This window comes from Anas acuta, chromosome 8, assembly GCF_963932015.1.
Source record: "Anas acuta chromosome 8, bAnaAcu1.1, whole genome shotgun sequence".
NCBI lineage: Eukaryota > Metazoa > Chordata > Aves > Anseriformes > Anatidae > Anas > Anas acuta.
Window position 1 is genome coordinate 23564959 of NC_088986.1, and position 10203 is coordinate 23575161.

Genomic DNA, 10203 nt, shown 5'->3' on the forward strand with positions numbered 1-10203 from the left:
GGCTGAGCCCTGTGTCCGGCAGCGGCCCCTCGCAGATCCCTGCCCTGCTGGGAGGAGGAGGGCAGCTCATGCAGAAAAGCCTCCTCCTCCCCCCCCCCCCCCCCCCCCCCGAGCTCCCCAGGACAGCCACTAAGCCCTTGTTAATGATCCCAATTAGAGCCGTAATTAGTGCTGGGAGGGGGCAGGCGCCTGAGCCAAGAGGCCACCTCTCCAAAGAGGCGCTCAGGTCTCGTTCCCATGGGTGCCCCGTGGTGCTGCCCTGCGTGGGCTGAGCAGAGAAATCCCTGGGCAGCCTTCGCAAAGTGGTTGCTGCAGGTTCATGTTCTCCGTGTGGGCAGCACGGCTGCCAAAAAACTAAAATGTAAAATGGATGGGCTTTAGCAGGGCTGTGCTGCAGAAGCTGGGCAGCTGCCAGCAGCCCGGAGAAGAAAAGAGGCTGTGGCGTTGCAGCGTCCTGGGCACGGCGGGCAGCGTGTGCTGGGGGCAAACCGACTCCGTTTCCCTCCTGGCAGGATTTTTTATGTGTCCCACGACTCCCAGGACCTCAAGATCTTCAGCTACATCGCCAGGGATGGCTCGAGCAACGTCTTCAGGTGCAACGTCTTCAAATCCAAGAAGAAGGTGAGGATGCTGGGGGGGATACCCCTCGGCTGGGGGGGGTGTCCCGGCGGGGTGGCCGTGCTGACGGAGCTCTGCTCGCCTCCTCGCCCGCCGCAGAGCCAGGCCATGCGCATCGTCCGCACGGTGGGGCAGGCGTTCGAGGTCTGCCACAAGCTGAGCCTGCAGCACACCCAGCAGAACGCCGACGGGCAGGAGGACGGGGACAGCGAGAGGAACGGGGACGACCTGGATGTCCCAGGTACCGTGCCGGGGTGAGGTTTGGGGGGAGGGGGGGGACTGCAGAGCCGCCGTCTCTCCGCGCTGCTGGCTGCTGGCTGCCACCTGCGGGGAGCGGATTTGCACGGCGCTGTGCCCCGCGGAGCCGGGGGATCTCACCCAGCGAGGAGCCTTGGCTAGGTGTCAGCCGGCATCCGCGCAGACATCCCCCATGCTGCGAGCCCATTAGCGGGGGCAGCGGGGGCCCGAGAGCTCTCCGTGCTCGGCTGCGCACGCTGCAAGCGTTTCCACGCCACTGCCAGGACGGGGGCCAAAGCGGGGACTGTCCCCATGTCCCCAAGCGATGTGCGGGCTGGCTGCTGGCCCTCTGAGCGTGTAAGGGTGTGCGTGTGGAAATGCTGCACCCCCGGAGGCTGTGGGGTCCCCCCGGCACAGCCCACCCTCTGCAGCTGCATTGACCTGGGCAGCTCCCCGCTTGTTTTTCCTCTCCACAATGTACCGGCCGCGGTGTGCAGCTCCCTGGGGGATTTCTGAGCATCTGGTTTTTTTATTTCTTTATTTTTTTTTGTCTCTTTTCCCGTCACCTCCTGTTTACCTTTAGCTCTCTGTGCCTCCCGATGGCCCATTTCCCCCGAACGCACGCAGGGGCTTTGGCTACCGTTCCCCGGGTGTGTTTTGGCCACGAGCCCTGGGCAATGGGGTGGTGGGGGGCGATGTATGGGGGTCCCAGCTCTGTCCCTGCCCTCCTGCAGCCTGCCGCCTCACCGCCGTGGAGCGGGCAGCCACCTCGGCCGAGGAGACCGACATCGACGCCGTGGAGCTGCCGCTGCCCGGGGCCGGCATCCTCGACTTCAGCCGCGGCGTCACCGACCTGGACGCCGTGGGCAAGGAGGCGAGCGCCGACGCCAAGGTTTGTGGGACCCTCTGCATCCCCGTGCCCAGGGGAGGGGGCTTTTTGCAGCATTGCCCAGCTCCCAGAGCAAAACCATCGGCTGCTGCCCTCTGGCTGGGGGCCTGGGGTGCTCCATCACAGTGCCAGGCTCGCCGCAGCCGTGCCCTGATGGGCACGTGCCCTTGCTTTGAATGCAGCAGCCTGTCCCCTGCGTGCTTCGGGGGCACGGATGGGGTGACGCTTTCTCTGTCTGTGTGTTGCAGGGCTGCCTCCACCCCGAGGACATCCTGACCGCCTCGCCCAAGCTGCTGCTGCCCTCGTCCGCCCCGCTGCCCGACCTGGGCACGCCGCTCTCTGCCCACCACCAGATGCAGCTCCTGCAGCAGCTCCTGCAGCAGCAGCAGCAGCAGACGCAAGTGGCCGTGGCGCAGGTTCGTCCCACCACGAGTTCCTGGACCTCTACCGGTTACCCCAGCTTTCCTTGCCCCCTGACACCTCCCAGAGCTCCCCCAATTGCTTGAGTAGATCCGCGGTGTCGTCCGGGATCTGTGTCAGACCCATGGCTCTGTAGCTACGGGGACCGTTTTGTAATTATCTCTGCCTGTAATTACTTGGCGGGGGATGAAATGCCGTTCAGTTCCCTCGATGACCAGCGAGGTGTTTCCAGATACGTGTAGAAGTTCCTTGAATTATGCCAAGCGCCCTTCCTGGCTGCTGTCCCAGGGGGCTGGTGGCACAAGCCCCTGTGCCAGCGGTGACATTTGGGCTCTGCTCGCTGCCTCCCTGCATCCCCGGTGCCTGCGTTGGAGGCAGCTGTGGGGCCGGGAGGAGGGATGCTCTCCGGGCTGGTGCTGTCAGCGCTGAGCTTCTGCACCTGCTCAGCATTTAATTGCGGCTCCACCTCTGCCAGTTCCTGCTTTGCCCACCAGCGCTGGGCAGAGAGCTCTGGGCAGAGGGCTGATGTAGCTGCTCGTGTATCCGTAGCTGTGCTGAAACAAACAGGTGCTTTGCCCCTGGGCATTCCCTGCCAGCTTTTCCACCCTCGGGCTTGTCCATCGTCATCACACTGGTGTGACGGGGCTGTCCCCTGTCCCGCAGGTCCACCTGCTGAAGGACCAGCTGGCCGCGGAGGCAGCAGCCCGGCTGGAGGCGCAGGCGCGCGTGCACCAGCTCCTGCTGCAGAACAAGGACCTGCTGCAGCACATCTCGCTCCTGGTCAAGCAGGTGCAGGAGCTGGAGCTGAAGCTGGCGGGGAACAACACCAGTAAGTGCTCCCTACCCCGTTCTGTCCCCCTGCAGCTAACGGGATCCCCGTTTTGCACATTTCCTGTATTTTCTGCAGGGCCGTGGTAGTGCCCTTCTGGCCCGGCTTGTGCACGTGCAGCTTGTGCGGCCGTCAGCTCCCTGCAGGAGCGGGGTGGGAGACGGATAACCTTTCCTCCTGGCTCTTTGCAGGCCCCCTGGGACTGTCCTTCCCCTGGAGGGGGTCCGCAGCCTGCTGTGGCGGCCAGGAGGACCAGGGTGGCTCTGTGACCGCCTCTCAGCCGTGCCCTTCTCTTGCAGCGGGCTCCCAGGACAGCCTGCTGGAGATCACCTTCCGCTCCGGCGCCCTCCCCGTGCTCTGCGACCCGACCACCCCGCAGCCCGAGGACAGCCACCTGCCGCAGCTGGGCCCCGGCTCGGGCTTCCCCAGCGCCATGGGCAGCCCCATAGGTAGGAACGACTGCCTGGTGAAGCTGGAGTGCTATCGTTTTCTGCCGGGCTCGGGGCCGCATGCCGCGGAGCCGGCGCTGGGCAGCCTGGAGCTCCTCAAGTTCCGCGAGTCGGGCATCGCCTCCGAGTACGAGTCCAACACGGACGAGAGCGAGGAGCGGGACTCCTGGTCCCAGGAGGAACCCCCGCGCCTGCTCAACGTCCAGCCCCGGCAGGATTTGGGAGACAGCCTGGAGGATGAGATCGCGGTGTAGGGCACGGCGGGAGGTGGCGTGGAGAGACGGGAGCCCTGGCGGGGCCGGGGACGGAGGAGGGAGCGCGTGGCACCGTGCCGTGCCCGGGGGAGATAAGTGGCACCCGGAGACGTGCCAGCTCGGCAGGAGCAGGGCACAGCCCTCGTCCTTCCCCAGGCTGTGTCCCTGCTGCCGGCCCCATTGTCCCGAGCTCAGCACCCTCAGCTTCGTGCCAGGCTTGCGCTGTGCCCTGGTCCCCCGTGCCTGCCCCTGGGCTGCGTTGAGAGGTCAGGAGGAAGGGGAGCAAAGGGCCCCCAGCACCATCGCGGCCCCGCAGGGCCCTGTCGTGCTGCTGGCATCGCTGCCGGAGTCCCGTGGCACACAGCAGCCCCAAACTGCAGGGGTCAGCCCGTGCCTCCTGTGCCAGGTTGGGAGGTGGTGGAAGTGGTGGAACTGCAGGGGGAGCGGTGAGAGAGGAGGGGGTCTTTGGGGGAATGAGAGAGCAGTTGTGGGGTGGTGAGCGGGGATGGGAGGGAGCCAAGAGCCAGTATGGGGCGGTGAGTGGGGTTTCTGCATGTGGAGGTGGTGGGAGAGGAGGCGAGAGCTGGGGGACACCAGGGACGAGCCTGGGAAGGTGAAGGGGTGCGAGGAGGTGGCACGGGATGGCCGGGCACGGGCAGCATTGGCAGGGTGCTGGGGTTTGTGGTGTTTTGGGACCGCGTTGGTCCCTGCCCGAGGCAGGAGGAGGGTGTGTGGGCACTGCCTGCCCCTCCCCGGGGCTGCAGAGCGGGGAGCCAGGGAGCGCAGCATGGGGTGCGCAGTCCTTCCCCTCGCTGCCTGGTCCTCAGCACGGCTGCCAGGCTTTGAAGCCTTTCTGGTGCTCATGTTTTTAAGTCCTTCCCTGCACTCACCGCCACCACCGGCTCCCTGCTTCGCTTTATGGACAAAACCCACCCCATTTCACAGCAGGTGCTTGCCCGTGAGCCAGGGCTGGCAGTGGCCGTGCGGGGACACGCACAGAGCCTCCGTGGGGAGCGAGCTCTCCTCCTGCAGGCACCCTGCTCGTCTGGATTTGGGGTGGTTGCTGGGCCCTATTTGGGGGTCTCTGCCCCCCCGGGAGGTGATGCCAGCTGTGCACACTGCTGGGAGCTGCCCGGGAGCAGCGGGTGGCACGGGTAAGGAGCGGCTGTGCACGGGGGCTCCTTCACGAGCCTGGTTTGCACCCTCCAGGGGGGCGAATTGGGGATATCAGGGTCCCCAGCAGCCCCCCAGAGTCCGGTGATTGTCCTTAGGGCCCCCCAGAGGAGCCTTTCCCTTCTCTGCGAGCACATTTATCAGCTGCCCGCTGCTGCAGCCTCCAGGAGGCCATGAGCCAGAGCCCCTGTGAGGAAATGCTGGGAGGGCTGGGGGTTGGCACGGTCATTTTCCCCTCCTTCCACCCTCCTGCCCTGCTTCTGCTTCGCTTCATTGCTTGCCTGCTGCTCTCCCCTCGGCTGGCTCTGTCTCTGCTCGCTGTGCCTGCGCCTAACCCCTGGCTGCGCATCTCCCCGCCTCGAGCTCGTGCTCTGCTCCCTGCCGAGGGAGGTTGGTGGCTTCCTCCTGTCCCCATCCCCTCGGGGCTGAGGAATGGGGTGTGGGTGAGCCCCCCGGGGTGGGCGAGGGCTGTGCTGGGCGCTGCCCACCCGGCAGGAGCTGGGGGTCCCGGTGGGCCTCCGAGCAGCAGCCAGGGGCTTGCTGGGGACACGAAGGTCGAAGGGACCATGGGATGGTGGAGTTCATAGCCCTTAGGGCAGGGAGGAGGGTGAAAGGCAAGCTCGCAAGCCTGGGCTTCACCTGGGGGTGAAGTTAGGGAGGCTGAAGCCAAAATGGGGCTGAAGCTGGTCAGGGATGGGGGCACCCTCACGAGGCTGCCCGTGGCACGGAGCTGGGGGCAGTGGGTGACACCGGGAGCCCTGGACGGGCTGGAGAGGCACTGGTGGGACCACAGGAGCTCCACGAGGGGCAGCACCAATTCCCTCCTTGGAGATCCTCAAAAACCACCGGGACGTGGTCCTGGGCAGCCTGCCCTGAGCATCCCTGCTTGATCAGGGCTGGGAGTGGGTGACATCCTGAGGGCCCTTCCAGCCTCAGCCCTTCTGTTCTCCTCCTCACCCGGCGCTGCCTGCCGAACGCCTCTCTGGCCTCTCACTTTTGTTACGGACCTTGACTGGGAATTTATAGCTCTATTTTTTGTCCTTTCTTTTTCCTACGACTGTCGTGTTACTAACCGTCGACTCAGCCTGTCTGGGAAACCGATCTGTCAATGTAAGTGCACTTAACCCTTGGGTGTCGTCATCAGTTGATTGGCTTTTGCTAAATAAATCTTTCTATTTCTCAAGGCTTTCTGTTGTCTCTTCCTTCCCGCTGGCTCTCTCTTTCTGTACTCCTCCTGCCCTCCACGCTCTGCCAGGCCGGGCTGGCAGCCAGCACCGGCACCCCCAGCATCACACAGCCCCCCCAAAACCCAGCATCCTTCCCCGCGGGACCCCCAGCCCTCCCCTGCAGCTCGGCTCTGCCTGGCTTGTGGTGCCAACAGCGGGCTGGCTGTGAGGGCGAGGTGCCCCGAGTGGTGTTTTTGGGGTAGAGGCACCGGGTGGGCTCGTCTCAGGGCTGGCTGACGGTCGGAGGGTGCCCGATGCTGCCTCGAGGGTATCCAGACACTGAGCGGCGCCTTCCAGGCTCCGTGCCTTTTTTTTGGGGGGGGGCTGCTGGGAAGAGAAAAGTCAGAAACGGCCTCTAAAAGGACATCGGGAGCAGCGTGTCAGCGAGGGGCTGCGGGAGAGCAGCAGGCCCTGCTCCGCGTGGCGTTTATTGCGCCGGTGGCTGCAGCGATGGAGCAGTGCCCTCCCGCGGCGGCTGCGGCTACTGGGGTGCCGGGGGGCCCTCCTGCTCCTGGCTCTCCTTCTCCAGCAGGACCTTGAGCCTGCGGTAGTACGCCTTGCAGCTGTAGCCCTCCTGGGAGCTGTGCTGGATGTGGGTCTTGACCGCCCAGAGCGTGGGGAAGACGCGGCAGCACGCCCTGCACTTGTAGCCCTGCTGCGGCACCGGCTGGCCCCGCGCGGCCGCCAGGATGTCCCGCACGGTGATGCTCACCCTGCCGCCGTTCTGCCGGCCCCTCTGGGAGGGCTGGGGATCCTCCGAGGAGCAGGAGGAGGAGCAGATGGTCTCCGAGAGGCGATCGGCTTCCTCCGGCTCCTGGGTGCCGGTGGCCAGGCTGGAGGAGAGGTGCTGCTGGGGGGCTGCCGCGCTGCGGATGAAGTAGCTGTACGGTGAGAACCAGGGCCGGTAGATGGTGCGAGCAGGGAGCTCGCTGCCCGCCGAGGCTGCGGCTGCAAAGGGAAAAGGGCAGCAGTGAGGTGGGGGTCCCTGTACGAGCCCGGTCCAGCACGGAGAGCATCCCCTCCACCGTGGGATGCATGCAGGATGCTGGCGAGACACCCGGCGGCACGAGGAGGGCTCACCCTGCAGCCAGCTGGGGCTGTCCCTCGCGGAGCTGCACGGGCACGGGGGTGAGCTGGCACTGCTGGAGGCAGCACCCGCAGCTTTTGGGGTTCCTGCTGGGAAGACGTGGGGTGAGAAAGAGAGCAGCGCAGAGGCGGGCTGCGCCAGCAGGACCCCCCCGGGGTCTAACAAGCACCCTTTGCCATGTGGGGCCCCCTTCCCCTGCCCACCTAGGCAGGTTTGTCTGGCCGGAGCACTGCGAGCCCCCCTGCCTGGGTGCTGCCCGCGGGCACCACCGGCCTCAGCGGGCAGGCCCTGGGGGCAGGAGGGCTCCAGGCTGCCCCTCCCGGTGCCACGGGGCATGGCCCCCACCCAAAGGGACGGCACCGCAAAGCTCTCCATCGCCCTGGTGCAGCTTCCGTGCCAGGCCCCGGCTCCACGCTGCCATGGTTCCGGCAGCTGATGTCACTGAGGGCACCCCAGGGAGCTGCTGGGCACCGGGCGCAGCCTCTCCGAGGGTCTTCAGGGACCCGGTGCTCAGAGACCCGCTGGCTCCATCCCTCAGGGCTGCCAGGGCGCAAGGGGCGAGGTGTGGGGGTGCTCAGCCACACAGGCTGCAGCTGGCCCAGCGCAGGGTGGTGCAGAAACATCGGGGTTTTGTGCCCGCACCCGGTGAATCCCATCGCTGTAGGCAGCCAGGCAGGGGATCGGCACCGCACCTTGCCTGGCAGCATGGAGAGAGCATGCAAAAGGGCCAGGCCTGCTGTCCCCTTGGTAAACCCTCTTTTTCTCTCTTTTTTTTCCCCACAACCTGCTTCCCAAGCTGCTCGGCACCAGGTAAGAGACGCTCTTGGTGTGCTGTCAGTGCCAGCATGGTGCCCTGGGCTTGCTGCTCCCTCGTCTCCCCCCGCGCTGTCCCCGCTGCATGCACTGCCCTGCGCAGGCACGGCACGGCTGCGGGGCCGCGGGAGCAGCCTCCCCGTCCCCAAACCGTGTCCCCAACTTGCTGCTGGTGGGCAGCCCTGAGACGTTCACCCCCTGCAGCCCCGCTCACGCCCGCTCTCCGCTCCCTTTCCCTTTCAGTGGACCAGAGCATGTTTGAAAACGCCAGTGCCAGCACGGCCCCCACCCCGCGCCCGCAGCACGGCCCCGCGGGCACCCTGGCGCAGCCCTCCCGCCCTGCCGGCAGCCAGCACCTCCGCAACCTGGGCAAGGCCGTGGGGGCCAAGGTGACCGATCTCCTGCGCCGCAAGGAGCCGGCTGGCCCCCCCGGCGTGGGGGTGACGGAGGTGAACGCCAGCGCCGGTGCCGCGCTGGGCACGGGACAGCCGGGAAACGAGGAGGGGTGAGTGTCCCCGCTGCGTGTGCCCCGGGGCAGGGAGGTTTGGGCAGGCTGCAGGGGTCCTGGTGTGGGGCTGCGTGTCACTGCTGCGCTCCGTTTGCAGGCCCCTGGGGCTGGACGCCTTCCCCCGGCTGGACCCGCCGCCCCCCGTCGCCAAGAAGAGGACTCCGCGTGCCCTGAAGACCCCGCAGGACATGCTCATCGCACCCCAGCCCGTGGGCAGCAGTGTGGCGGAGCCCCCCGAGCCGCCCCCAGCACACCCTGACCCTGCCGAGGAGTGGCTGGGGACAAGGGACCTGTCCCCTCCTGAGCACCCTGGGGTGCTCGGCGCCACCGGTGCCTCGGCACCAAGTGGGGACCAGCCGCCTGGTGCCCTCCCCGTGCCCGACCTCATCCACAAAGGCAGCCTGGAGACCTCACCCCACAGTGAGAAGCCCCCCCGGGGCCCAGGGCTGGAGCATGAGCTGCCGGGGAGCGCGGGGCACCCAGAGCCCTGCACCCCGAGCCGGGAGGCAGAGGGTACCCACCCCGACCTGCTGTCCTTCGAGTAGCAGCGGGAGAGGGGCACGGTGGGGGCTGGCTCTCCCAAACACCTCTCTCGCTGCCGCTTGCTGTTCTTGGGGTCGCTATTTTGGGGATGGGGGGGGAACCCCAGGCTGGCAGGAGCCACTCCTCAGCCATCATTCCTGAACCCCTCCTCCCCAGGTGCCCCGGAGGAGCACTGCCTGTCTTGCCACCGCTTCTGCAGCCTCGTGTGCGGGTGCAGAAGCGCCAGGACCCTCCTCACACCCACATCCCACCCCCTGTGCCCACTGAGCAGCCCCATTTTGGGCTGCCCGCGGACCCCCCCAGCCCTGCCGCACGCTGTCCCCAGCCCCGAGCTGTGTCCAGGGGCCGTCCCGTCCCTTTGCGGTGCCATCTCTTTGCTGTGGAGCCCCAGCCCGTGCTCGTGGCATGGGGAGGACCGAGCTGCCCCGGTGGGCACCTCGCTCTGTGCGGGCCACCTCCCCTGCCCTCTGGGATTTTGGGGAGCGGTGGAGCTTCTGTGGGAAACCGGGACACGGGAAGCCACGCAATCCCCTGATACCGCTCCATGATCGTTTCTGGAGAGGTTATCCTGCACGGGGACCCCAGGGCAAGTGCGAGGAAGCAGCTATGGGATGGCACGCGGTACCTGGAGCATCCTCGCCCCAAAGGTGGGCACGAACTGCCTTTGGGCAGGGCTGGGACACAGCCCCACCGGTGCTACTGAAGGGCGGACACCCCAAATAGGACCTTGTAAAGCCACAAACCGCCTTCCAGGAGTAGTGCTGAGGGCACCGCGTCCCCTGGAGCTGGTGGCAGGCGTGTGGCAGGGTCTGGGGCGCCAGAGGTGGGCTGAAGCCTCTCCTCCTGCTGCTCCCGAGCCCATGGGTGCTGGGACAGAGAGCCTGTAATGGGATTGTGCTGTGCGTGGCCGCTGCCACCCCAAACACCGGTGTGTGTGTCCGTGCCACCCGCTGAACGCCTGTAGGGCCACCTCGATGGGGACCAGGGCTCGCAGCCCCTCTCCGAGCACCCAGTGTCTTCCACCCCTGCGCCCCACTGCGGGTCCTGTCCCTCTATTTATGGCCTCTGGGCCGCACGTGTACTTGGGGCCAAAAGATGCGGATTGCACAATAAACGGGTGGGGTTGTTTTTTTTTTTATTATTATTATTAATCGCTG

General features: G+C 66.4%; 2 protein-coding genes across 6 annotated transcripts in view; one reads left to right on the forward strand and one right to left on the reverse strand.

The window, feature by feature from the left end:
• Positions 1 to 10182, forward strand: part of NOS1AP (nitric oxide synthase 1 adaptor protein) — a 30245-nt gene extending 20063 nt beyond the window's left edge. For 3 of the 5 annotated variants that reach the window (XM_068690225.1, XM_068690223.1, XM_068690224.1), the window contains exons 5-12: positions 513 to 621; positions 718 to 859; positions 1590 to 1747; positions 1993 to 2160; positions 2828 to 2993; positions 3293 to 3442; positions 8239 to 8500; positions 8601 to 10182. In XM_068690225.1, the coding sequence (XP_068546326.1) occupies positions 513 to 621; positions 718 to 859; positions 1590 to 1747; positions 1993 to 2160; positions 2828 to 2993; positions 3293 to 3442; positions 8239 to 8500; positions 8601 to 9048 (1603 nt within the window). In that variant the 3' untranslated portion in view covers positions 9049 to 10182. Of the gene's footprint in view, positions 1 to 512; positions 622 to 717; positions 860 to 1589; positions 1748 to 1992; positions 2161 to 2827; positions 2994 to 3292; positions 6053 to 8238; positions 8501 to 8600 lie in introns of those variants that run through there. The other 2 variants (XM_068690226.1, XM_068690228.1) reach the window with 1 other exon arrangement.
• On the reverse strand, positions 6577 to 7557 carry SPATA46 (spermatogenesis associated 46). The gene is made up of 2 exons (XM_068689964.1): positions 7452 to 7557; positions 6577 to 7037 (listed from the first exon to the last, which is right to left on the reverse strand). Exons 1-2 carry the CDS (start codon positions 7555 to 7557, stop codon positions 6577 to 6579), a joined length of 567 nt encoding a protein of 188 aa, XP_068546065.1.
• Positions 10183 to 10203: the final 21 nt, after the last annotated feature.

Bases quoted from the DNA above. Each gene is read 5' to 3' on its own strand.
- SPATA46 (XM_068689964.1), bottom strand. From the start codon at position 7,557: ATGGAGAGCTTTGCGGTGCCGTCCCTTTGGGTGGGGGCCATGCCCCGT. The intron at 7,038-7,451 runs GTGGTGCCCGCG...TTGCAGCCGCAG, and splicing joins GGGCCTGCCCGCTGAGGCCG to CCTCGGCGGGCAGCGAGCTC.